Source organism: Loxodonta africana, chromosome 8, assembly GCF_030014295.1.
Source record: "Loxodonta africana isolate mLoxAfr1 chromosome 8, mLoxAfr1.hap2, whole genome shotgun sequence".
NCBI classification, from domain to species: domain Eukaryota; kingdom Metazoa; phylum Chordata; class Mammalia; order Proboscidea; family Elephantidae; genus Loxodonta; species Loxodonta africana.
This window is the reverse complement of record NC_087349.1, coordinates 6,633,509-6,660,481: the sequence shown is the minus strand read 5'-3', so window position 1 is coordinate 6,660,481 and position 26,973 is coordinate 6,633,509. Positions and strand designations below refer to the sequence as shown.

The 26,973-nt window shown below is 51.5% G+C and overlaps 2 protein-coding genes across 4 annotated transcripts; one reads left to right on the top strand and one right to left on the bottom strand.

Annotated features, from left to right (window-relative positions):
* The first annotated feature begins 1,047 nt into the window (after positions 1 to 1,047).
* On the top strand, positions 1,048 to 2,140 carry LLCFC1 (LLLL and CFNLAS motif containing 1). The gene is given in 2 exon segments (XM_064290354.1): positions 1,048 to 1,487; positions 1,708 to 2,140. Coding segments are annotated over 2 exon segments (561 nt in total). The 5' UTR covers positions 1,048 to 1,346; the 3' UTR covers positions 2,128 to 2,140.
* KEL (Kell metallo-endopeptidase (Kell blood group)) lies at positions 1,241 to 26,973 on the bottom strand. 3 transcript variants are annotated; one of them, XM_023541983.2, is made up of 19 exons: positions 25,794 to 26,973; positions 24,857 to 24,918; positions 24,467 to 24,608; positions 24,009 to 24,185; positions 22,078 to 22,202; positions 21,647 to 21,793; positions 17,654 to 17,716; positions 17,383 to 17,559; positions 17,000 to 17,148; positions 16,610 to 16,739; positions 7,245 to 7,355; positions 6,146 to 6,244; positions 5,832 to 5,909; positions 5,328 to 5,428; positions 5,052 to 5,162; positions 4,889 to 4,956; positions 4,314 to 4,483; positions 3,923 to 4,018; positions 1,241 to 2,859 (listed from the first exon to the last, which is right to left on the bottom strand). In XM_023541983.2, exons 1-19 carry the CDS (start codon positions 25,966 to 25,968, stop codon positions 2,698 to 2,700), a joined length of 2,343 nt encoding a protein of 780 aa, XP_023397751.2. In that variant the 5' UTR covers positions 25,969 to 26,973; the 3' UTR covers positions 1,241 to 2,697. The 3 variants fall into 3 exon arrangements, with proteins under 3 accessions (XP_023397751.2, XP_064145682.1, XP_023397753.2); XM_064289612.1 differs by lacking the exon at positions 21,647 to 21,793; XM_023541985.2 differs by lacking the exons at positions 24,857 to 24,918; positions 25,794 to 26,973 and having other exon boundaries at positions 24,426 to 24,580.

The window sequence follows — 26,973 nt, the reverse complement described above, 5'->3', positions numbered from 1 at the left end:
GTGGTTTCAGCCAAGACCACTGGGGGAGGGGAAAAAGGGGCGGGGGGAGGCTGGGGGACCCTAGGGGTGCAGAGAACGGGTCTGCCTGGGCGCAGGACTGCCCTCTATCTGGGCGGCTGTGTCCTCCCCTCTCTCTGCCTCTCTCCCACCCCATGTCTCTCCCCCACCCCTCTCACATACCCACTCTCTCTCTTTCACACACACACACACACACACACACACACGGAGCAGGTAGGTTCCCTTTCCCCACATCCCTCCTAACACACCACCACCACTACCCCCTCTCTGGACTGGGGCCAGTTTCAAGTAAAGCCCAGGACTTCTCATGGAGGACTCTCATTTCCGCTTCCCTGAGGGAAAGGCCACACCAAGTAGTTTCCAAGGAGTCTGTCAGGCTCCTGCTCTGTGCCTCTCTGTGTAGCCTTGACTGGGAGAGTCATTTATTTGTGGCCCTCAGTTTCCCCATTGGGATAATGGGTATGATAGTGTTGTGACTCTGGAGTCCCAGTTGCTCTATGGAGCTACTGATGTCATGGGTGTGGATGCATTTGTCAGCACTTCACTCGTGTGTGTGTGTGTGTGTGTGTGTGTGAATGTATACACAGCCAGAGAGACACCATTTCAACACTCTCTACCTGTACGAGGTGGTGACATTGGCTACATTCTTCAAGTTGTCTGCCATCCTTACTGCCCTTTTCCTCATTTCTCCACCACCATTATCTTAAATTCACTGCCCCCAAGCTTTTCAAATGGAACCTTTAGAGTTGCTGTTGTCAACTTGATTGCACAAAGATAATTCTTTTAAAAAGCACAATGCTCAAAGTGGATCTACTTTACTAATTAAGATAGGTTTATCTTTTGGTTCAAAGAAGACTTCAGGGGATAGTTTTGGTTGAAGGTTTAAGGTTTAAAGATTATCTCAGGGCAACAGTTTCAGGGGCTTATCCAGTCTTAATGGATCCAGAAAGCCTGGATTCCACAGAGAATTTGAAATTCTGTTCTACATTTTCTCTTCTTTTGATCAGCATTCCTCTATAGAATCTTCGGCCGAAATGTTCAGTAATGTTTTTGTTTCTCTCCTCAGATGACCCACTCTTGTCATTCCAGAAGCCTCCTTTGTCCCCTGCTGGCGGCCCTCCCCTGTGGTGGGTAATGGAACTTTTCTGGAGCCGCAGGGAGGTCAGAACCAGCACTGTGATGTCACAGAGCCAATGCAGTCAGAGGTCCCATGGGATGGAAGGGAAGACGGCACTGGTCAAGGGTAAGGGCAGGGCCGGGCTGGGGTGGGGGAGGCTGCCAGGCACCGGGGAGTTGGGGGAGGTCAGAGGCAGGGGGCGGGCAGACCCATGACGTCCCTGGGCCCCCAGCTCTGCAGGGCCACACTCCTGGCCACCATCCTGATGCTGCTGCTTCGGGTAAAGGGGGTGAGGCCACAGAAGGACCCTACCGAGAACAGCCAGAAAGACAGCATGCCTTCCACAGGTGGGTAGGGGGGAGGAGGCAGAGGAGACAGCAAGTAAGTGGGAAGAGCTGTGTGGGATGAGGCCCGGGGTTACTATCTGAGCTCAGCTTGGGCGATGGGAGATAGCCAGGGTCCTCTGTTGTAGGCCTGTGGGTCTGGTCTAGCTGAGATTGAGTGCTGCTTTCATGGGTGCGTGCTTGTGTGCACAGGTGAGCGTGTGAGCGCAGGTGCCTTTGTCTGAGGAGGGCCCTCACCCCACCTGGAGGAGGAGGGTGGAGTCCAGACTATGCTTGAACACAGGTCAGAAGCGCTTCTCGGGTGAAAGCCCAATCTCCCCACATTCTCCAGCCCATCCTGTCCAGGCCAGGGCTAGGCTGGGGCAGGCGGGACCCTGTGTCAGGCCTCCCCTCTACCGCCCAGACCAGGATGAAGAGCAGTTTGAAGAGCGCTTCATGGCCTCCTCAGTGGGGGAGATGTGGCAGCTGCTGGACATGGCCCAGCAGGAGGACGAGGTGGCAGAGACGGCGGCCGTGCGCGACCACCTCTTTGACCTGGCCTTCTGCCTGAACCTGGCCAGCATCCTGGTTTTTTTATGAGGGACATGGAGGCTGAGGTCGTGGCCTGGTTCCTGGATGAGGACTTGGATGTCTACCTTCGCTTCATGATCGCGTACTGACCTCGTTCATCTCTGAGGCAGCATCGAGGGCCTGGGACCGTTGTTCTGGCTGCCACCACCCTGCCCTGTCGCCTCCCAGCCCCCCCAGGCTCTAAGCTTCATCTCCCAGGGCCAGAGACCCCGGACTCTCGCCCCTCCCCCACACGGTTTTGCTCAGGAGAGCAAATTTGGGACAAGGCTGCAACTATCAAAGCGATCCCAATAAAACCCTGACAACAATCAGGGGCAGCGTGCTGAGACTTAGCCAGAGCTCTTTTGTCTCTAGTCCCTTAAGTGTCCAATCCTGGGACCCACTTTCTGACCATCAGAACCTCCAGTTCACCAATCATTGCTTCTTCCTTCCCTCATGTGTAGGTAATCCTGCTTGCATTTCTCTCTCACCTTTGCTGGCTTCTGGGTGTAGGAGAGCAGGAAGGCACCACTGAGAGGCAGGCAGAACCAGGGCCACCTTTAATTTCTGGAGTGGATAATCAAGGGGAGGTGGCCCTGTCCCCCTGCCCCCCATGGACGGAGTTTGGGATGCTGACACATCTGTACTGAGGGGCCTGGGGCAGCCAGGTTACCAGAGCTGGCAGCGGCTCGAGGGGTTCATAAGGGTCTCTCGTGGACAGTGGTAATGCCTGGCGAAGGCCTGGGTATTGCTGATCGGCCCATGGGTTCGAAGCTGGGGAGGGCTGTGCGGGTCCTGTGGGTCCTGGAGTCGGGGCTCCCCACACATCACCTGAGAAGGTAGAGAGGATGAACAGGTAGGGAGAACCGCAGGGTATGGGCAGGTCCATGGGGCAAGGTGATCCAATGAAGCAGGGTTGGGAACAGACAAGGGCCCAAGCTGAGGAAGGGGATTTGGCATTTGTAGGCCACTCGGCGGAGCAGGTGGGCCTGGGGGAGGGCCCAGGTGTGCAATACACCACTTATGAGTGAGAGAGGGGTGCCATGGGAAGAACTCTGCATGGGGGCTTCTAGTGTACTGAGGAACTGGGGGTAGTGACAGTTGAGGGAGCCCCAAAGTATTTAAGGACGTAAGTCAGGTTAGGCCTGGGTGTGCAAAAGGTTAATGCCTTAAGCTGCTAACCAAAAGGCACTTCAGAAGGAAGGCCTGGTGATCTACACCAAACCAAACCCACAGCCATCAAGTTGATTCCGACCCATAGTGACCCTACAGGACAGAGCAGAACTGCCCCATAGGGTTTCCAAGGCTGAGAATCTTTACGGAAGCAGACTGCCACATCTTTCTTCCGAGGAGCAGCTGGTAGGTTCACACCACCAGCCTTCTGGTTAGCAGCTGAGTGCTTAACCACTGTGCCACCAAGACTTCTTGCCTGGTGATCTACTTCTGAAAAACTTGCCATTGAAAACACTGTGGAGCACAGCTCTACACTGACACACTTGGCATCGCCGTGAGTCAGAGTCGATTCTACAGTAAGCGGTTTGGTTTGGTCCCGTTGGGGCCCCAGGGGGGGCGAGGCCTTGGAGGAGGCATGTGGTGTGCAGACAGCCTGCCGGAGACACCTTGTTAAGGGGTCTGTGTCCCTGGGGCAGGAGAAGAGAAAGGTGGGTTCATCTCAGGGAGGAAATTGGGAGTAGAGTTTGGGGTTTTCTTGTACTTTTTTCTTTTTGGGGGGGCTGAACTTGGTAGAACTCTCTTATAATCTGAAAGGATGGTTCAAGGGGGGCACATGTGAGAGGGTGGCATGTGGTGGAGGGCAGGGGGCTCTTGGGGGGATGTTTCAGGCAGGAGCTATCCTTCGACCTTCTGGAATGGGAGTGGACTAGGTACTGCCTACCTGGGCATAGCTTCGGAAGAAGAGCTGCTGGGGGCTGAGGCCAAGGCTGGGCAGGGTGGTTTCCCCTCGCTGCAGAAGCAGCCTCTTGTTGTAAGCCTGCGTGTGGGGTGGGAAAGCAGCCCTCAGCCCTCAGGCCCATGACTGTCCGTTTCACCAGTAACCACCCGGCCTCTTCCCAAGTTTAGCATTTGTCTGAGCCAAAGAATGGACCTGCCAGCAGGCAGAAAGGGAGAGGGCTTAGGAGCAGCAGGGGGACCCCCACCTCGCCTTTGTGCAAAGGGGCTGTGAGGGGCAGGAAGCTATGCAGCCATGCATGAAGGACAATAGAAGGGACCCTGGGGACAGGCCTTCAGTCTGCTGGTGAAAAGATGCTGGCCCGTGGGCGAGTCACCTGCAGTGCGATGGTCAGTGCCCCCATGTCAGCGGCATTCTCTAGGATCCTGTGGGAGTGGTTGAAGAAGGTCTCCCCCGGCAGGGAGAGGGCAGCGTAGTGGCGCTCCAGGCACAGCAGCGCCCCCTGCAAAGCCTGGGAGTCACAGGCTGGGCAGCCCCCAGGGAGCACTGTTGGAGATGGGGCCCAGAGCAAGATGGTGAGAGGCAGGGCAAGGTGGGAGAGGTGAGGGAAGTAATGAGGGGTGGGACACTGGTGTGGGTGGGCTGGGGCAGGGGTGGGGGGAAATGGTGAGGGGTGGGGCCTGGATATGGGGGGGCAGAGCAGGGGTGGGGCGGGGATGGGCGGGGAGGGATGGAATCATGAGGAGTGGGGCGGCAGGGGTGTGTGCGGGCGGGGGCAGGGATGGGCAGGGGAGGGAAATGGTGAGGGGTGGGGCAGGCGTGGGGCGGGGTGCCCAGGAGCACTGCTGCCCTTCCAAGGCTGCTCCCCTGGCCCTCCCTCTCCTCCTCCAGCCTTCCTGGCCCGGCCCCACCCCCCGCCCGACCCGATCCCCCCCCCCAGCCGGTACCCACAAAGCTGGTAGAAGATGTGCAGCAGCTCGCGGGCCATGATGGTGCCGGCCGCACCGAAGTTCACCGCCCTGTGGGGGTAAAGCTGCTCTCACCAGAGAACCCCATTGCCGACCCAGGTCCCCCACCATAGGCCCGGGCCTTGTCCCCTCCCAGAAAGCCGTACCTGGGGTAGCCAGGATGGAAGAATGGGGGCTGCAGCAGCCCAGCGGGGAAGACCACTACGTGGTCCGACTTGGAGTAGTAAGCGTTGACGCCCCAGGGGGCCACGTGCCAGCTGTGGGGACAGCGCCGCCGTGAGCACTACCCTGACACCCCCCCCTTTGCAGCCCCCATGACGCCTGTCGCGGTGCCGAGCCCCCGCTGCCCGCGACCCCCGCCTGTCCGTACTGGCCCTGGAAGCATCTCTGGACCCAGGTTTCAGGACTTCAGGCCCTCGCACCTGTGGTTAGGGGAGGACTGCTGGAAACTCTGGACTGTCCTTGCTCGGAGGGCTCGGACGCAACTCAGGAAAGACTGCATGAAGCTGGGGCCCAGCTGCACCTGGGGCACACACGAGGACAGTGTAAGCCCCCCAGGGGACCGCTGAAGGCACACTGGTGGGCCCTGACACCCGGGAATCCACAAATGAATGGAGACCTCACAGCAACACGGCGCGCAACTGCGCAGACAGGCCTCGAGCAGCTCCGCCTGCCGGCACGTGCCAGGAGGCACATGTGCACGCGCAGATGGGTCCCCACGGGTCAGCACACAGATCAGCATGAACGGTGTGTCCTAGGATGCACGTGGGCACATGTGGATGTGCACACACATGCATGTGTGCGCGCGCACACACAGACACGCACACACCCCTTGGCCCCAGGACGTCCGGGAGAAAGAGGGGTTGGTTAGGATCCTCTGGAAACCTATAGAACTCAGGCAAGTCAGGGGGTGATGGATGACCTACCTCGGGGTACCCCTGTGTGGCCAGCTCCGGCTCTAGGGCCCACTCTGGAGCCCCCATCTTCACCTGCAGCCGGGTCACCTGGAAAGACACACCGGTGGCAGAAGCGAGCTGCCCTGACTATAGAAGGACCCTCCTCATCCCCGCGCCCCCCCCCCACTGTCCTTGCATGCCTGCACGGAGCACTAGTTCCTCCCTGTGTGCCCTTGTGCTCTGCCCACCTGCCACCCAGCCTCCTGCCTCTCAGAGCCCACTAGGCCCTGTTCTGACCTGACCCTCCACACCTGAGCTCCCTCACGTCTTTCCTTTCAGCCTACCTGGTCCTGGGCCTCCTTTCTAGCCTTCTCCTTCATCCAGGAAAGTCTTCCAAGGCGGTTGATGAGGGCATCCTTGATGTTCAAAAACAGTTCCATGGCCTGGGGGTGAAGGGGAGGGGATTGGATCCACCTCCAAGGCCTCAGAAAGGATGGGGGGCATTTACTGGGTGAGGGAGGGGCCGCACACAGAAAGGGAGGTGGGGCTGGTTGCCCTTTCCATGGGGAGGTCTCAGCCAACGGGGAGGGGGACACTGTTCTTGCCCTCAGGCACCCAGGAAGCAGAGGAGGGAGAGGGCCACCACCCCTCTGTCTCTGGCCTGGTCCTCCACCCTCCTCTTAATCCCTGCCCTTCATCACCCCTCTTCCTGGGCCTACCTCCTCAGCGCCTCAACCTGCTGAAGTCCCCCAGTCTCACCCCTCTCCATGTGGCTACTGTCTCCTGCTGCCCACCCTGCACCTGTCTGCTCTTGGTGCAGGGAAAGAGTATGCTGTAGGAAGAGAGGCTGGGCTTTGCCAGTGCACATCCTGACAGCTCTTTGGGAGCTGTGTGGCCTGCACAGGTGACTTAAGCTCTCTGCGCCACAGTTTCTCCTCTGTAAAGTCAACTTGATGATCACGATCGCAGCGTGCACCCAGCGGGGCTAGGGTGGGATGATATGAAGGGCTTACAGGGGACCTGGATGAGGTAGGCACTCACAGAGTGGTAGTTATTTATTCCCATGTCTTAAGTTCACCTCTTCTCGTTCTCACATCATTTCACAAGTTGTGAAAAACATAGACAAGCAGTAGTTTAGGGCTGGGAGGGGGGCACCTTAGCCATCACGGAGCTCAGGTGTCTCTTTAGGTGGAAGACTCAGGGTGGGAGGTGGTGACTAGTCCGAGTCTGGGTGTGGGTGGACATGAACCCATGGCTGACCTGTCTGTGTGTGCTGGCCTAGGGCCACAGCATGGCTCTACCCTCTCACACAGCTGGGTCTGGCCCTGCCTCACTGGGTGTCTCTGCTGGCCCCCACCAGCTGTGCAGACCAGGGCACAGGTGACAGAGCAGGAGGGGGTGGGTGGGCAGGGGATATGGGGTGGCTGGGAGGGGCCCACATACAGCTTTTCGGGTGTGTAGGTCGAAGGCCTCCTGGACAAACAAGGCTGTCAGTGTGGGCTCGAAGAAGGATCCAGTTTCCTCCACACACTCCATCCACCGGGGGTGCGGCGGCTGTGGAGACAGGGGGTGGCTCTTGTCAGTCTCTGCTTGTGGTCCTTGCCCACCTCCCCTGGCCTGCACCCCGAGGGCATGCTCCTTGTCTGGCCCACTGTATTCTGTTACCCTTTGGGGGCTCATGGGCCTTTTGCAATCCAGCAAACCGGGGCCTTGTCCTCCTCCAAGACGGCAAACTGCCCTGCATTCCCTTGTTGTTGTTATTTGCTGTTGATTCTGACTTATGGCAACCCCAAATGTTAGAGGGTAGAACTACTCCCTAATGGTCTTGAAAGCATGGCCCCTTGGGCATTGCTCTGGGGGACCAAGGGTCCTCAGAAGGAGAAGACTTAAGCCAAAGCCCTTTCCTGAGCAGGCCTGACACCCACCCTGTCCCCTCGCCCCACCTCCATGCTGAATCGTGGCCATGACTCCACCCTTCTGTGCTGCTTCGCCCAACATGGAAATTGGAGAAGCCAATCCCGCAAATGGTTGTTGGGGGTCATGTTGTAAGATCTTGCCTTGTAAGGAAGATAATTCTCAGAGTATAGTTGGGTTTTAGATGCCATGTTGTTTGCTCAGAGAAGAGGAAAGGAAAAGTTAAGTGTGTAAGTTCAGAGAGAGAGGGGCCATCCAGTGAAATCCGGGAAGAAAAGAGGGTGAGGGGAGCCTGAGACAGGGGCTCCAGAGGACAGTGGCAGCTGGGATGATTTAACCAGGATGTAAAGAATTAGAACAAAACACTAGAGAGATTCCAGGGCAGGTTTTGGTGATGGGCTGACTGGAGGGTACACCAGGGAGGACCCTGGGGCCACTGAGAAACCATTCAAGGGCCTGGAGACAGAGAAGGACCAGCTAAGAGAAAGCTGAGCTGGGACCTACGAAAACCAGCTAACTTGGGTTAGGTGGGAGAAGTCACAAGACCCATTCCTGTAACTTATTCACTGCCCAAGGATCTGCTCACCGGAGAAAGTGAGGCACTGCAGGGGCAATTGTCCAATAGGCAAGGTAAACATGCATTTTCCTTGCTTACCAGATCATTTATAGTGAACAATTCCACTTTTTTTTTTTTTTTTGCCACATCAAAGATTCTGCTTTTTGGTATGGCTTGCACCTGTCTCTCTCCCAACCCCACAGCACTTTCCTACAGAATCAAAGCCTTTTTTCAAATTTACAGTTCCTGACAGGGTCGGGTTACCAGATCTGTGATCTGTAGTGAATCCTATCACATGTTTTTCACCACGTCTTAGAAACCCGTATGAAGTAGTTCACTATAGATTAGCAAGTAAGCACAGGTAAGCCCGTGCTTGCCTTGCTTAAGGGGTTATCTGCCCCTGGGCACTGCTACAGCCTCAACAGCACTGTGCTGGTCCTGGGGGTGGATGGGAGGCCTATGGGGGCTCCCCCAAGGGGGAAATAGAAAGTCCAGAGTATTGTACTAAGGAACCCAGGTGGTGCAAGGGGTTTGCAATCAGTTGCTAACCCAAATGTTGACGGTTCAAACCTGCCTGGTGGCTCTGTGGGAGCGAAGACATGACAACCTGCTTCCGTAAAGATTACAGCTAAGAAACCTTATGGGGCAGTTCTACGCGGTCACATGGGGTCACTATGAGTTAGAATTGACTCAATGGCAGCAAACAGGAAGTACTGTACTGTGTGATGTGTTGCTGTCTTTGAGGAAGAAGCTCAGGGGCCACCTGCTGGGGAGCCTGCACACGGAGGTTGTTCCAGCTGGGCTGCTACATTTATGGTCTGTCCCCTCACCGTGTGGCCATCACTCTCCTTTCCTGAGAGAGGACACTTGGACGTCTATGGTATCAGTTGGAACTCTGGCTCAGAAATATCAGAAGCAAGCTCAAAAGGACGTCTGGGCCTGACTCAATGACAGGTCACGTAGGGTCCCTGCTGTCACACCTTCAGCTTCCTCCACCCCACTTCTCATCAGGCTGGGGGACATCAGCTACTTCCGTGGAGGAGCTGCCCCAATCGGGGGGATCTCGAGCCTGGTCACGTGGTCAGCCCTGCCCTCCACACTTCCTGGGTCTGGAGCTGCTTCTTGGTCTCTCTCACCAGCGCAGGTCCATTTCTTCACCAGCCTTTGCCTGCTCCCCACCTGTCCTCAGAGCCAGCCCACAGCAGGCTGTCCCCGGTACTGGTGAGTGGAGACCCACCTTGGCCACCCAGCACCCCTGCACAGCCTCTGGGCCTGCTCTCTTAGTCAGACTAGTGCAGAGTTGCATGTCCATGCCCTGGAAAAAGACTTCCAGAATTTATAAACTACTCCAGGGACAGGTCAAGGGCTCAACTGCTAACCGAAAGGTCAGGGGTTTAAACCTACCGGCCAGTCTGTGGGAGAAAGACATGGCAGTTTGCTTTTGTAAAGATTACAGCCTTGGAAACCCTATGGGGTGGTTCTACTCTGTTCTGTAGGGGCAGTATGAGTTTTAATCGACTACCTGGCAAAGAGGCGTACCATAGGACAATAAATAAATAAATAAATAAAACCCAAACCCATTGCCTCTAAGTTGACTTATGGCTGACTCATGTTATCCCCATTTGTTACAGAGTAGAACTGTTCCATAGGGTTTTCTTGGCTGTAATTTTTATGGAAGCAGATCACCAGGTCTCTCTTCTGCAGCACTGCTATGTGAGTTGGAACTGCCAAGCTTTAGGTTAGTTGTTGTTGTTAAGTGCTGTTAAGTTAGTTAGGACTCATAGTGACCCTATGTAGAACATAACTAAACACTGCCTGGTCTTGCACCATTCTCACAATTGTTGCTATGTTTGAACCCATTGTTACATCCACTATGTCAATCCATTTCATTTACGGTCTTTCTCTCTTTCACTGACCCTCTACCAAGCATAATGTCCTTCTCCAGGGACTGGTCCCTCCTGATAACATGTCCAAAGCATATGAGATGAAGTTTCGCCATCCTTGCTTCTAGGGAGCATTCTGGCTGTACTTCGTTCAGGACAGATTTGTTTGTTCTTCTGGTAGTCCGTGGTGTATTCAATATTCTTCGCCAATACCATAATTCAAAGGTGTCAATTCATCAGCCTTCCTTATTCATTGTCCAGCTTTCACAGGTATGTGAGGTTAGTAGTTGAGCACAAGGTATTTACACTACTCAGGGTCATACTATAGACAAGGAGTCACAAACTCAAATGGGAAGCCACACAAGAATGGTGTGGCATGGGGTAGAGGGGTGATACAGCCAACTGCAAAGTGTGCCCCCATGGGAACCAGCTGTACCCCTCACCTCAGCCAGTTGCTGCCACTGTAGAATGCTGCCGCAGCACTGCTGAATTTCATGTTAGGGGAAAAACAAACAAACAAACATATATATATTTGTTGTGGTCATCTAGTGCTGCTGTGACAAAAATACCACCAGTGAATGTCTTCAACACAGACAAATTTATTCTGTCACAGTCTAATAGGGTACAAGCCTGGATTCAGGGCATCAACTCCAGAGAAAGGCTTTTTTTCTGTTACCTCTAGAGGAAGGTCCTTATCATCAAGCTTCCCCTGGATTAGGAGCTTCTCAGAGCAGAGACCCCCGGTCCAAAGGACACATTCTCCTCCTGGCGTTACTTTCTTGGTTGTATGATGTCCCCATGTCTTTCTGCTTGCCTCTCTCTTTTATATCTCAAAAGAGATTGACTTAAGACACAACCTAATCTTGTAGATTGAGTCCTGCCTCATTAACATAACTGCTGCTACTCCTACCTCAATAACATCATAGAGGTAGGATTTACAACACACGGGAAAATCACATCAGGTGACAAAATGGTGGACAATCACCCATTACTGGGAATCACAGACTAGCAAATTTGGCACATGTTTTGGGGGAACACAATTCAATCCATAACATTCCCCCCTTTGGCCCCCCAAAATTCATGTCTTTGCCACGTGTAAAACACATTCACTCCTTCATACAATAGTGAAACTCTAAATTCAACTCCAGGTCAAAAATCTGAAAATTCCTCTTCATATGTGAAATCTAGAATACAAGTTATCTGCCTCCAAAGTACAATGGTGCAACAAGCATGCACAAGCTAGACATTTCCATTGCAAATGCGAGAAATTGAAGGGAAAGAAGGGATAACAGGCACCAAGCAAATCAGAAGAACACCTTACATTAGCCCTCAAAATTTGAAAATAATCCTCTGTTCCCTGAGACCATTTACACAATGACTCTGCCCTCCAGACTCTAGGTATGGACCACTCTTTCTGGATTCTGTGTAGAGGCCCCTCAGCCCTGGGCTTCAGCTCTGCCTTCCAGGCTCACTGGAACAGCAATTCTGCCCCATTCTCCTAGTCCATCTGAGTGGCGACTCCACCCTTAGAAACACCAGAGGCCATGACTCCACCCTTGAGATCTCAGAGATCGTGGTCATATCCTTTGAGACTGAGCAGCTCTGCTTCCTGTGTTCCTTGTCTCTTCAGCTTATACTTCCTGGTTCCTTTCCCTCAAGGCCCCTCAGGCTTCGCTACCGGCATCTGCCCTCCTACGCCCTCACCACCAGCATCTGCCCTGCTGGGGCAAGTGTTCCAAAGCCCTTTAGCTCCACCAATAAGTGCCTGGAGGCAATCCATTCTGCCAGTAAACTTCAGCCAGAAGGCATTTAGCTCTCTTGCTCCATAGGTCTGCAAGCCTCACACCACTGATAAGTGCCCAGAGGCACCCACTCTACCAGGAAGCCTTCTGTGCAAACACACTCACTCTCTCACTCTGTGGGTTGGCTCCAGTGCTGTCTTATGCTGGTCTCCTGGTTCTGCTGCTGCTGTTTCTCCTCTGCTGCCACTTCTTGCTGTCTGCACCCTCTCCAGTGTAACAGCTCTCCTCATTTCCTTCTGAGTCTTCTATTGGTTCACAGTTTCAAAACTGCTTCCACATGTTAGGTATCTGTTAGAGCAGCACCCCGCTCTCGGTATCAAATTCTGTCTTAGTTATCTAATGCTTCTGTAACAGAAATACCACAAGTGGGTGGCTTCAACAAACAGAAGTTTATTCTCTCACATTCTAGTAGGCTAGAAGTCTGAATTCAGGGCGTCAGCTCCATGGAAAGGCTTTCTCTCTCTATTGGCTCTGAAGGAAAGTCCTTCTCATCAATCTTCCCCTGGACTAGGAGCTTCTCAGCACAGGGACTCTGGGTCCAAAGGACATGCTGTTCTCCTGGCCCTACTTTCTTGGTGGTATGAGGTCCCCATCTCTCTGCTTGCTTCTCTCTTTTATTTCTCAATAGAAATTGACTTAAGACACAAACTAATCTTGTAGACTGAGTTCTGTTCTCATTAACATAACTTCTTCTAATCCCACCTCATTAACATTATAAAGGTAGAATTTATAACACATAGGAAAATCACATCAGGTGACAAAATGGTGAACAATCACACATTACTGGGAATCACGGACTAGCCAAGATGACACACATTTTTGGAGGACACAGTTCAATCTGTAGCTATAAATATATATGTAAACACACATATATATGCACAAGGAGCTGTGGTGGTGCAATGCTTAAGCGCTTGGCTGCTAACCAAAAGGTTGACAGTTCAAACCCAGCACCAGCAATCTGCTCCCATAAAGATTATAGCCTTGGAAACCCTCTGCTGCAGTTTTATTCTGACCATAGGGTCAGAATAGACTCAACTGAACACAACAACAAAATATATATGCACAATATAAAATGTAATATATATAATATAAAAAATAAAATACATATTTAAAAATTTTAAGCCAGAAATCTTAATTCTTCACATGCCATAGCCTGCTTTTTGTGTGTTGGGAATGATCATGGAAATAAAAAGGAACAGTCAATGTTTCCTTCTGTTGTATATAAGGTCCTCGTGAGTCAGGGTCAACTCGATGGCGTTTAACAACAACAACAACAATGAATTCAAAGTTTGAAAAGGACTCTAAATACCATCAACACCCCTTTGTAGGCCAGACTTGTCCTCACGGGCCACCACACCATGACCTCAGCCCAGAGAACTCAGCATCTGCTAAGTTTGGATCACTAATCCAACGCCCAGCAGATGTAAGGATAAGGCCTGTTGTCCCTTCCTCACAGGTTTGCCTGGAGGATCAGGGGAGGAGAGACTGGCAGTCCTCTGTAAATCCTCAAGGATGCCCACTCTGCTGATAGTCTCCTTTGTTCAACAAGGCATTGCATAAAACCGTAAATAAATCTTTGTGAATTTGATGAAGACATAGATGTTCGATGATCATGCGGTTAATGTGGACACAGGACTGGCTGAAACTTAACCAAAAGTCAATGATTAATGACTCCAAGTTAATATGACCTTCCGCTACAGCTGCCCTATTGTAAATTGTAGCATTTCCGCATCTGCCTTTCCTGTTTTGTTGTTTTCCTAACCCCCCTTACCACCCAACATATTTAGTCTGTTGTTTTACTTTGCCCTTAGCTTATATGTGTCTGAGGGCAGGAATTTTTGTTTGTTTTGTTCATTGGTTTATCCCAAATGCCTCGAGGAGTTTCTAGAACATAGTAGGTGTTCAATTAATATTTGCTGCATAAATGAAAGGATGACTGTATAGCTAGGTCTTCAATAACCTGACCCAAAGGCTTTCCCACGTTAGGACTTTAGCAGTCATCTTGATGTAGATACCGTAAGTAAAACTGCAAATGAACCAAAGCTGGAAAGGAGAGTTAATATAATGGATGATGGAACCAAAGGTTAAAATCGAATTGGTTTTTCTATTGTCGCCCCGGTGATGCAACGGTTAAGTACTTGGCTGCTAACTGAAAGGCTGGCAGTTTGAACTCACCAGTGGCTCCACAGGACAAAGACCTGGTGATCTGCTCCTGTGAAGATTATAGCCTAGAAAACCCTATAGGGAAGTTCTATTCTGTCACATGGGTTGCTGAGTCAAAATCAACTTGTAAGACTGGGCAGTGTTTCGTTTGGTCACTCTGAGTCAGAACCGACATGACAGCACCTAATGATAACACCAATACATTCAAAATTAGTCAATAAAAGATGGCCAGATCATGAGAGCTCAAAGTCCTGTTCAGTAAGGATGCTAACAATTAAAATTTATTCAGAAGAAGATGGTCAGAGATCTGTAGTTGACGACCATTGGATAGAACCGACAATTCCAGTCCAATCAAGGCCAGAGCCTCCATGGTGTCCTTGTACTTTTTATCCAATGGCACAACCCACCAGGCAGCAAAATACGACCTGAATGGCATTACTTTGCACCCCTCCAGTGCACCACGGCTGGCAGAGCTGCGGCCATCTCTAACTCAGGGTACTGCGTTAATCTAAACATTCTCCCTGACTCTACCCCTCCCTGTGATCCGTTCCCAGAGTGCTGCTTTTGAAATATATAGCAGACAAATCCTCCTCAAGCTTCCCGTTTCATGCAGAGAAGAGCAAGATCCGACAGTAACCTCCAGGCCCTGATGGGCCCTCCGCCCTCTCTGAGTTCCTTCCTGCCATGTCCTATCTACTCAGGCTGCTCCTCACAGCGGCTTCCTTGCCGATTCACTCACGGGTATCTCCAGCAGCCTTCCACGAATCCTACCCTCTCTTCTCAGCTAGAGCCCCCAAAGGGCCCTCAGATCACGCCGAGGCTGAGCCAGCCTGCTCCATTCCCTGTCCTTCCTTTGCCAGGAAACCCCGTCTCCTCTCTAGACACCTATGCAGTTCCAGCTCTTGCATTGCTCATTCGAGCCCTGCCTGATCTCTTCCTTCTGGGAGTTCCAAGGGTATCTGCTGTCTAACCCAGAGTTTATCAGAGCTCGGCTACATCCATTCTTTGAATAGTGTCTGGCTGCTTTTACACCATAAGGACAGAGGCCAGTAGTGACCAATAGAGACTCTATGGACCACAAAGCAGTATTTACCACCTTGCCTTTTCTAGAGAGAGTTTGCTGACCTACCCCTGGACTATTCTGCCCTCTTCTCTCTCAGCCTTATCCAGCGTGTGGTTAAAGCATGGCCTCATGAGCCAGAAGACCTGCCTTGGAGTCCCAGCTCCTTCCCTTACGAGCTGTGGTGGTCTTGGGAAAGTTACTTGGCCTTTCTGAGCCTAATTCTGCATCTGCAAAACGGGGATTAAAAACCTCATAGTGCTTCTGGGCATTTGTTCCAGAGAGGTGGGATGGCTTCCCCAAGGCCACCCGATGGTTTACGGGCAGACCTAGACTCATCATTTAAGCCAGAGGACAATCATAGACCCTAATCAGAAGAATGGTGATTTTAGTAATCTGTAGAATTCTTGCCTGTGGAGTGGGAGACCCAGGTTCAATCCCTGGCCTATGTACCTCATGCAGAGCCATCATCCGTCCGTCAGGGGAGGCTTGCTTGTTGCTATGATGCTGTTATAGATTGAATCGTGTCCTCCCAAAATATGTGTTATAAATCTTACTACACCTGTGTATGGTTATAATCCCATTTGGGAATAGGGTTTTCTTTGTTACATTAATGAGACAGTATTAGTGTAGGGTGTGTCTTACATCAATCTCTTTTGAGATATAGAAAAGCAGATTAAGCAAGCAAACAAGCAAACAGAGATGGGGAAAGACAGATACCACACCGCATGAGATCTCCAAGGAACCAAGGAACAGAAGCTGAAAAGAGACAAGGACTTGCCCCCAGAGCCCACAAAGACAGAAAGTCTTTCCCTAGAGCTGGGGCCCTAAATTCAAACAGCTTCCCAGACTGTGAGAAAATAAATTTCTGTTAATTGAAGCCACCCACTTGTGGTATTTCTGTTATAACAGCACTAGGTAACTGAGACAGATGCTAAACAAGTTTCAGTGGAGCTTCTAGACTAAGACAGACTAGGAAGAAAGGCCCGGAGATCTACCTCCAAAAATCAGCCAATGAGAATATTATGGATCACAACAGAACATCCTCTGATATAGTGCTGGAAGATGAGTCCCCTAGTCTGGAAGAACTCAAAATACATAGTGACTGCAATAATGGACTCAAGCATATCAGCGACAGTGAAGATGGCACAGGACCAGGCAACAATTTGTTCTGTTGTACCTGAGGTTGCCATGAGGCAAAGCCAGTGCCATTGCAACAACAATATTCAGCCAAAGGCCAGAGGAGTGGCCAGGAGATAAATGCAGGCCTAGGGATCACACCTTAACTCCTGCACCCCTGACACTTTCTGCTTCCGTAGAAGCTCAGACATCGAGAGGCATGCACCTCACGTCCCCTGTAAGATGCCAACTTTCACCCTCAGATGGCAGACACCCCGCAGCCCCCGCCTGGGGAGAGGCCCCCTCCTCACCACGGGCGGGCGCCCCGTCAGCTCCCGCAGCTTCTGGCCCAGCACCTGGCGGGCCTTCTGGAACTTGCTGTCCAGGGCAGGAGAGAGGGAGTTCACCAGCCCCAGGATCATGTGGCTCTGCAGGAATTCCCTGTGGAAGGGTGAGTCCCCCCCATGAACCTCTGGTATGAAGAGCTCAGTATGGGTCCCCCTGACACCCCAGGTGAGCAGGCCTCCTTGGGGGCTATGAGGATCACCGCCCTGACACACCCATAAGCCGGAAGAGCTTTCCTGGGCATAGGGTGGACTGTGAGCGATGGAGGAGTGACTCCTTCGCCCGTCCATCTGGCATACCTGCAGTCCCTCAGCCTCTTGTCCCTTCCCCTCCACCCCCAACCCCAAGAGGCACACCTGTGTCTCAGCTGCAGCCCTCCCACCAGTTGTGACATTTCTCTCAAATACTCCAGGTCATGGATCACGAGCTGCTGAGATGGGCTGAGTGGCATCGGCATGAATATTGCTTGCAAGCAGGACAACCAGTCGATGGCAGGAGCCATTTCCTTGGGGGGGGGGCAGGGACAAAGAAGCTGAGGAGAGCAGGGAAAGGGGATGGGGAGGAAAAGGAGCTTCCCTCAGGGTTTGAGAGGGAGTGGGAGGTGATGGCTACAAGAAGGGGTAGGGCCAGAGAAAGTAGGGCTGGAGAAGATTGAGATCAGGAGAAGAAAGAGGATAGGGGGTGAGGAAGGGTTGGAACAGACCCTAATGCCCACCCTCCAGCCCCTTGTCCAAGGTACCTGCAGCTGGGCGATAGTGGCTGTCTGTGCCTGCCGCTCCTCCTGGGGCCGACGCAGAAACTGGGACAGCCTTGAGGTGATGGAGATGGACAAGGAGGCGTGCTCTAGTACCTTGTCAGGGTCCCCTCCCAGCAGGGTTCCCAGCTGATTCAGGTAGGTCAGGTACTCCCTCACAATCTGGGGGTGGCGGTGGGGAGCCTCAGTCACAGCAACAAAGGCCCTGCCTGCCTCCCGGCTTCCATAGTCGGCGCCCTCATCCACCCCGTCTTACCTGGGCATATACCTTCTGTTCCTGCTCTTGCTTGAGGGGGACAGCAAACTCAGGCTGGTCAATCTGGATACAAGAGAGACTGGAGAGAAGGGGAACATGGCAGAGGGGAAGGGCAGGGGTAGGACATGGAGATGGCCTGGGGAGGTTAGATAAAACAGGGCAGAGAGGGAGGGAGTGAATGAAGGGAAGAGGAATAGGGTGAAGGCATGGAGAACAGTCCAGAACATGGTGGAGGGGGAGGGATGGTGTGGGATAGAGCCGGCTTGGGAGGTGGGATAAAGCAGGGAAGAAAGGGAGCTAGTGCAAGGAAGGGAGGGATTGGGGGCAAGGGCATAGGGAGAGGGCCCTGACTTGGAGATGGCTAGCTAACCAAAAGGTCAACAGTTCAAATCCACCAGACGCTCCTTGGAAACCCTACAGGGCAGTTCTGCTCTGTCCTATAGGGTCGCTATGAATTGGAATAGACTTGATGGCAACGGGTTTGGTTTGGGTTTTGGGGGTGCTCTAGGAGAGAAGCATAACAGTATCCTAAAGGGCCAAGACTAGGGTGAGGTGCTGAGACACCCAGCTCAGGTGCAAACTTAAGAGGATGCAAAAACCTCAGGATTCAAGATAACTACTATTTTAATGGAAAAAAAAATTTTTTTAAATAAAAATTAATGAAAAATCCATGATGAATAAAACATCAAGTTTGTGTTTGTCGTAAAATTTTTTTAAATTACAAGATGGATTTTTGATCCATTTTTTAAGTATCATGGATTTTTTAAAAAATGTACAAGAGATTTTTTGATCCATATTGAAAAAAATGAGTTAAAAAAATCCACAGTCAACGAAATTTTGCTTATTATGGATTTTTGCATTAATGTTGAGTTTTAAAAAAAATTCATGAAAATGTGATTTTTCTTGATTCGTGAGTGTTTTAGCACCCTCTCAAGTTTTACACTTGTCCCAGCTAGTTCCGGCCCTGCATTCTCTTGATTCTAGTCTATATTTTCCTCCTCCAATTTCAATGTCCCACTCCAGCTTGGAGCTATGTACTTCCCCCCATCTTGAAAAATACTTTCACTTGAACTTTTTTGTAACCTTTTATGTCCAAGCTTTGAAAAAATGTATCTATGCCTATGCCTACATGAGACAGAATGGGCAGCTCCAGTCCGGAGGCAGAAAGGGGCAGGAGCTGGCTGAATGGACACGGGAAATCCGGGGTGGAGAGGAGGAATGTGCTGTCACCTTATAGGGAGAGCAACTAGGGTCACATAACAACGTGTGTATATATTTTTGTATGAGAAACTAACTTGAACTGCAAACTTCCACTTAAAGCACACACACACACAAAGGAGTATCTATGCCCATGCCTCAACTTCCCTCTTGTTGTTAGTTGCCATAGAGTCAGCTCCAACTCGTGGTGACCTTACGTATAGCAGAACGAAACACTGCTCAGGTCATCTTCATGACCGTTGGTGTGTGTGAGTCCACTGAGTCCATTTGAATCAACTTCCTTACCTTCCTCATACACTCCACATGATCTGTGTCCATTCCCATCACCGTTTTGAAACTATCTCTAAAACGTTTCCAGTGGTGTGTTCTCATTCCCCGTTCTGTACGAGCTCAGAAGCCTCAGAATCCATGATCACTGCTCCATCCTGAAACTCTTCCTTTGTCCTCTGCGGCCATCCATGCTGGTCTTATTCCACGTCTCTGACTGTTTCCACTTTTTCTGATTCCCTTCTGCCCTGACCTCCCCGTGGGGGTTCCCTCTGCCGTCTATTCTCTCTACATATGCTTCTTCTAGGTCCATACAGTCTCAAGGTGATGGTAACCACCTCATCCTACACACACCAAATGAAAACTGTGGGGTCACTTTGTGATTTCTCCACTGCCTTTATTTATACTCAACCCGTCACCAAGTCCTACTAGAATCTCTATCACCTAGCACCACTAGGACAAAGTTGCCCCGCTCCTCATGCCTGAGCCTTCATTTCCATTTGTACCACAATCACCTTCATTCAGAACCAACCACAAAAATGTTCATCTGGATTCTTTAACACCTCTGGCTGGCCTCCAAGACTCTATTCATGCCCTGCACCACACAGCCATCATCACATCTGAAAACCTTCGGTTGCTCTTCTTTCTATTGTGTCAAACCTTATCACCTCCACCTGGCTCCTTCCTCCACCCCCACCCCTGAAATGTTGCGGTTAAGTCAATTTTGACTTAGAGCTACACTATAGGTATAAGTCAGAGTAGAACTGCTCCATAGGGTTTCCAAGGCTATAATCTTTATGGAAGAGAGAACTGGAGGTGCAGTGGGGCAGTTCTGCTCCATTCTATAGGGTCGCTATGAGCCAGAATTGACTTGACAGAACCAACAACGATAATCTTTATGGAAGCAGACTGCCACATCTTTTTCCCAAGGAGCGGCTGGTGGTTTTGAATTACCGACTTTTCAGTTAGCAGCAAAGTGCTTTGACCATTGTGCTATCAGGGCTTCTTACCAAAAAACCCAACCAAACCCTTGCCATCGAGTGGATTCCAACTCATAGTGATCCTATAGGACAGAGTAGAACTGCCCCTTAGGGTTTCCAAGGCTGGAAATCTTTGTAGAAGCAGACTGGCACATCTTTCTCCCTCAAAGCAGCTGGGTTCAAACCACTGACCTTTCAGTTAGCAGCCAGGCGGTCAACCACTGTGCCACCAGAGTTCTTTCCTGGCTCCTTAGGCCAATAATAATCAGGCTCAACCTCATGTCCTCAGCCTTACTTTTACCTCTCACTCTACCCCACGCTCCTCAGATCCACTGTTAAACGGTACAGTCTCCTCACTAACCCCATGGAATGCTCACACTCCTCTGGACTCCCTTCAGGCCATGGTTCCTGTAGCCCTTCCAGTGCCTTCAAGCCTCACCTTCAGTGATGTGAGTCAGGAGACTTCCAGCCCTCAGCTCACCTTTGCCCTCTTCCCTCTGAGCCCTTCCCTGGACCATTTCAGATCTTGACTAATCCCCAGAGACCACTGCCACTCAAATTCCTGAGTGCCTTCTTCAGCGCTGGATTTTATAATAGCTTGCAATGATTATCAGTTTTTCCTGTGTATTCCTCTCCTTAGAACTTGGTGGAATTTTTTAAAGTAGCGGCCAAACATATTGCCTATCAAAATACCGATGGCTCCATAAATATTTTTATTTATTCATCCATTCAACAAACACCTGGTGTGCACCACTGGGGCTATGCTGGGTCCTGAGGAACAAAAGTGAGACATGGTCCTGTTCTTAAGGGGCTCCTGGTCTTTAAAACATGAGCTGTGAGGATGGGGAAACAGGAGGACAGAAAGGGTTCACCTAACTCATAGCCAGGGTGCCTGTGAAGGCTTCATGGGAGAGATAATAGTCAAAGCCAAAATCTGAAAAACATGTAAGAGTTTTCGAGGGGTGTGGGGGGAAATTGGGGTGTGGTGTTGCAGTCAAAAACAGCAGCATGTGCAGAGGAGCATGGAATATTCTTGGAGCTAGGGGAGGGTGGTGGGGCAGGAGGTAAGGCTGGAGAAGGGTTTAGGGTCAGTATACAAAAGTACTTGCAATGCTTGGCTAAGGTGCCTGGCCTAAATCCTGATAACCTAGAGAGCCATTAAAGGCATTTAAGCAATAGCCTAGTTAGCTCTTGCTTAGACAATTCCCTGTGGCAAAAATGAAGAGAGTAAATAAGAGGAGGAGACACTGGAGATGGGGGACTAGTTAAGAGGCCCTGTGGGTCATCCAGATAAGCAGTTACAAAGACCAGAACTATCTCCTGGGACTATCTTCTGGGACTGGCCCTGCTTCTTCTTCTCTCACCCCACCTGGTGCCCCTAACTCCGGTAATTTTCCCTGAAGGTAGGGCTCCTCTCTATAGTGCACATTCATCCTATCTCCCAACCTGCAACCTCCCTCTAGTAGTTGGGAAGCTGGAATTCCAGAAGGGCCAGGTCCTGCTGGGTTGTTGCCAGAGTGTCCCTCACCTGGATGACTGGTGTGTGTAGAAGTGTGGGATGAGGCCGCAGGTAGGCTCTGAAGAATGGGAAGTGGCCGTACTGACTCATCAGAAGCCCCAGCGTTCTGTTAAAGTCAAGGGAAGTCCAGTTCCCTGAGATCCTCCAGCCTCCAAGCTGGGAAGAAGAGAGGCAGGGCTTAGCCCTGGGGTCTCTGAGACCTGTCCCTATGGTTTTTGGTGGCTGCTGCTCCTTGAATTCTGCTGAGATGACCCCTCCAGGCTCCACCTCCACTTTTTCTTTCTCCTCAGCCAAGGTCTTCATCTGTGGATGGCACTGCCATCTCCATCTCCCTCCTAGAACTTGGGGGTCCCTAGGAAAGGGACCCACCCTCTAGAGAAAAGTGGTAGCCCTGGGCATGCAGTTGTCCTTTGTGCTGTGTCTAGAGCCCCGGGCCTCACCTCCTCAATAACTTGCCTGAGGGGACCAGCCCCTGCAGCTTCAATGGCATTCGTGTCCATGCAGGACTTGTAGAATTGGAAGGCTTTCTCCTCCCCAGAGCCTGGAGGCCAGGAACTTGGGGCCTCTAGAGAGGAAGCAAGAGGGATTAAAAGAGTGGGGCCAATATAGAGCAGACAGGGACAGTGGGAGACAGGGAACTTATAGGAAAGTAAGGGAAGATCCCTGAGAAAGTGGAAAGAAGGGGGAGGATTGTAAAATAAGGGGAATTGGAAGATGAGAGGGCTGCCCGTTTGGAGTGATCAACTTGATGGAAAAATAAGAGTAGGGAAAAGAAGTACAGAGAAGAAGACAATGCAGAAAAGACACGGAAGAAGAAGAAAGAAAGAGGAATAACTGGGATATGGAGAAAGGGTAGAAATGGAAGACAGGAGGGAGATGAACGAAGAAAAAAAAAATAGGAGGAAACCAAAGAACTTTGAGAGACTGGAGAGAGGAATACTCATACAGAAAGGTTTTAAAAAGAGAAGAAATGAGGAGGACTCCCCTATTCCGGATGCTCTTGACCCACTGATCCCAGAAAACAAACAAGCAAATAAACACCTCACAATAACCAAATACACACCTGTTTGAACCACCCGCTACCTAATATCTACCATTTCCCTTTTAGCCCCCTGCCATCTCTTCATTCTGTTCATGGACATGGAGTTTGTACTAAGAATAACTTTTCATTTTATCTCTGTGCCTTAACTGGAAGCATGGGTCTCCACCAAAGGAGATCCCACTCCCTACTCTTTGCAAAGGGAGGATGGCAGAAGGATACATTTATTTCTCCCAAGTTTCAGATGACACTGTCGGCACTTTCTCTAGGTGTCCTTACAAAGGAAATTCATGCCTAGCTTATATTTCCTTATGCCCAAATCCTCGTGACCATCCACCAACTTCCTGGCACTCACTCTCAATCTCCTAGATGGACTACCTCGGTTCCTTCCTTGTATCTTTCCTCTCAGTTCTGTCTTTGACCATCATCTTGCATACTTCAACTTCCATGTGGATGACCCATCTGTGATGTTTTCCTGACATGCCCTCATCCTCAGCATCATTGCTTACTATTCCCCTCCCCTCCCCTCCCCTCCCCTCCCCCCCTCCCCTCCCCTCTCCTCTCCTCCCCCTCCTCTCTTCCCCTCTCCTCTCCTCCACTTTCCTCTCCTCTCCTCTAGAGCTGCAATCTACATGAATCTGCTTTGCTGCCAAGGTTTGTAACTTGATTCTTCTCTTTTTCCAGCATATTCTTTGTGCCTATATATTTTCCCTTACCTACCAGCAGCTCCAACCATACAACTAACCCCACCTTACCACTCCTCACCCCAATTCTTCCATCCCACCAGCATCCACCCCATTTCTTCCAGGTCAGCTTGCATGCCTCAGTCCAAGTTTTAGTGGGGAGGTAGGAGGTAATTGCAAGAGAAATGAGCTATGAGGTGGTGGGAGGAAGAGGATGAGGTTGACAAGGGAACCTCAGAAGCCAAGGAGAATCTGAACGCCAGAAAATGAGCATGATGGAGAAAAGAAAGTGCAAGAGGTGTTGAGGAGTGCAGGTGGGGGAAGACAGCAGGCATAAGATAGCAGTCGAAAGCTTGGGGGAGAGACAGAGAAGGTAGAGCTGGGATATTGTCTCAGGGGGTAAAAGGAGAACTTGGAGAGAATGGAAGAGGTAAGAGACTGGGATTTGGTAAAGAAAAGGTGAAGAAAAAAGAGATGGATGAGGGGAGGCCCCTGAGGTAAAGGGAACAAAGCAATCAGAGAAGCAAACCAGGCAGTTGTTTTGCTTCTCTGAGGAGTGGGGTGGGAGTCAGCTGTCCACACTACACAGGTTGGGGCAGTCCTGACAGTTCTAGGCTTGGAGTCACCTCTTTCTCCCTGATGTCCTCACCCAGAATTCTCCGGAGTCGGCTCTTGTTCTCCTCTGCAAGAGCCTGAGAAGAATTGCTGGTCCTTTTGGCCTTCCCACAGGCAAAGCTGAAGAAGTCAGAGCAGGGGGCCATGCTGGTGTTTCCTGAGGCTAGGTACTGAGTCAGGAGGTCCAGACATGCAGGGGTATCACAGGAGTCTGTGGAGAGGAAGTGCACAGGTGAGGTAGAAGAGAGAAAGAGGTGCGGGCACACCCAGGAGCCAGGTAAGGGGCTGCGGGTGAGGGGGCAAGGAAAGGGAGCCATGCCAGGAAGTGTCTGATGGTGGCCATGTGGCCAGGTAGGATTTGGAGCATAAGGAGTTGGGATTCAAGAGGCCTTGCAGCATCTTCAAGAAATGGGAGGATCAAGGAATGGTAGGGGCTAATGCCTCCACGGACCTGGGTGCATGACTGATGGAAGGTCCAGGGACCATGCTTACAAGGGCCACAGCTCTGGAAGACATAGACCAAAAGCACAGAAGAGCCAAGCAGCGGGCCAAGAAGTAGGAGTGTCATCAGCACCCTCCAGGCCAGGGTCCGTGGGCGGCTCCTTGCTGTGGGTGGCCCCTCTTCAAGAGACCTCTGTGGAGAGAAGAGGGGACATGATGTGGGGACAGAGGGGGAAAGCATGAGTAAAGGAGCTTGAAGATCTCTGTACAGAGATGCTGCTTCTTGTCCCCGTGAGCCCACCCTCTGGGCCCCTGGGGGACAAGGAGACAGGGATGAGTGAGGGCCAGCAGGCAGTTAGAGGGTGGGGGTTGTGGGCTGGCAGAGATAGAGGTGACAGCATGGCTCTACTCCAGCCCCAGCATGTATGGGGGGTTACTCACCTCCTGGGATGACCCCATCCCAAGGCGAGCCTCAGCCCCATGGGCCGTCTTCACCTTCTGAGCTGAGATGGGGGAGGAGGGAGAGAAGCCGGCTCAGGAAGGGCACATTAAAGGGGGCTGTATTAGGCCATTTTGACACCTCTTCCTGCCCCCTACCCCCACATCTATTTTCCCCCATGCTGTGATCCCAGAGAGGCTTTGGAATGAACCTCCCCCAGCCTGAACCATTATACCCTCTCATCACCTCACTCTTTTCCCCTTCCTCCAAAACTCACATTCCTCAGTTCCAGAGAGGGTAGAGTGCCCTCACTCACAGCCCCATCCCAAAGTCACACACAGCCCTTACCCCAACGTCACCCACAGCCTCCACCCCACCCACAGCCCCAACCCAACAGCACCCACAGCCCCAACCCAACAGCACTCACAGCCCCAACCCAGCTTCACCCACAGCCTCTACCCCATCCACAGCCCCCACGCTCACATCACCTACAACCCCATCCCAACATCACCCACAGCCCCTGCGCCAACATTGCCCATAGCCCCTATGCCAACATCACCCACAGCCTGTACGCCAGCATCACCCATAGCCCCCACCCAAAATCACCTACAGCCCTTATGCCAACATCACCCACAGCCCCCACCCAAAATCGCAAATAGCACCTATGCCAACATCACCCACAGGCCCCATGCCAATATCACCCACAGCCACTTTGCCAACATCACCCACAGCCCTCACCCCAACATCACCCACAGTCCCTAGGCCAACATCACCTACAGTCTCCACCCCAACATCACCCACAGCCCCTACGCTAATATCACCCACAGCCCCATGCCAATATCACCCACAGCCCCAACCCCAACATCACCCACAGCCCCATCCCCAATCTCCCAGCCCTTCCACCCTACCCACAGTACCCCCACCCCCCACCTTAGGTACCTGATTCTCTGTAGGGGCCTTGCAGTGTGTCTGTTGTCTGTCTGCCTGCTGTCTGTCTGTCAGCTGTCTGTCTGTTTCTCTGCTGTCCCTCTGGCTCCATCAAGCTCTTTCTCCTGGAATCTTTCTGGTTCTGCCCCAGGAGGTGGCCTCCCTCCTGCGGCAGCCTCCCTGCCATCTTGGAGAAGAGGCGTGTCTGTCCCCAGACACACACAGTCTGGGTGGAGCCCTTATCACACTGGGGACACAGCTGCCCCCTTGCTTTATCTTGGCTCTCACGGGGTCGGGGAGGGCCTGCTCTCACACTCTGCTCACAGAATCTTTGTTTCTGGGAGACTCTTCTCTCCTTACTTCTCTCTGTGGGAGAGAGCTATTGGACCCCCCAATTCTAGGGTAAAGATATGTTGAGGAAGCAAAGAGCCTGACTCTGTTAAAAGTAAAAGCAGAGAGCCTACTGATGGAGGTGGTAAACCACTGGAGCAGGGCAACACAGGCTGACAGAAGATCACAGTGTTCCAAGTCATTGGGCAAGAGGTGTGACATTTACACGGTAAAGTGGGGAAGGGGCAAATAGAAAGGGGCACGTACAATGAGGAAGAGACGAATGACTCTGGAAGCACATGACTCCAGTCACAAGGGGATTTTTTTTTTTAATGTGCTGTAAGTGAAAGTTACAAACCAAGTCAGTCTCTCATACAAAAACTTATATATACCTTGCTATATACTCCCAGTTGCTCTCCCTGTAATGAGACAGCACACTCCTTCCTTCCACTCTCTCTTTTGGAATCCATTCAGCCAGCTTCTGACCACCCCTTGCCCCGCTCTCGCATCTCCCCTCTAGACAGGAGCTGCCCACATAGTTTCATAGTCTCATGTGTCTACTTGATCCAAGATGCTCATTCATCACCGGTATCATTTTCTATCCCATAGTCCAGTCCAATCCCTATCTAAAGAGTTGGCTTTGGGAATGCTTCCTGTCTTGGGCTAACAGAAGGTCTGGGGACCATGAGCTCCAGGGTCCTTCTAGTCTCAGTCAGACAATTAAGTCTGGTCTTTTTACAAAAATTTGGGGTCTGCATCCCACTACTCTCCTGCTCCCTCAGGGGTTCTCTGTTGTGTTCCCTGTCACGGCAGTCATCGGTTGTAGCCAAGCATCATCTAGTTCTTCTGGTTTCAGGATGAT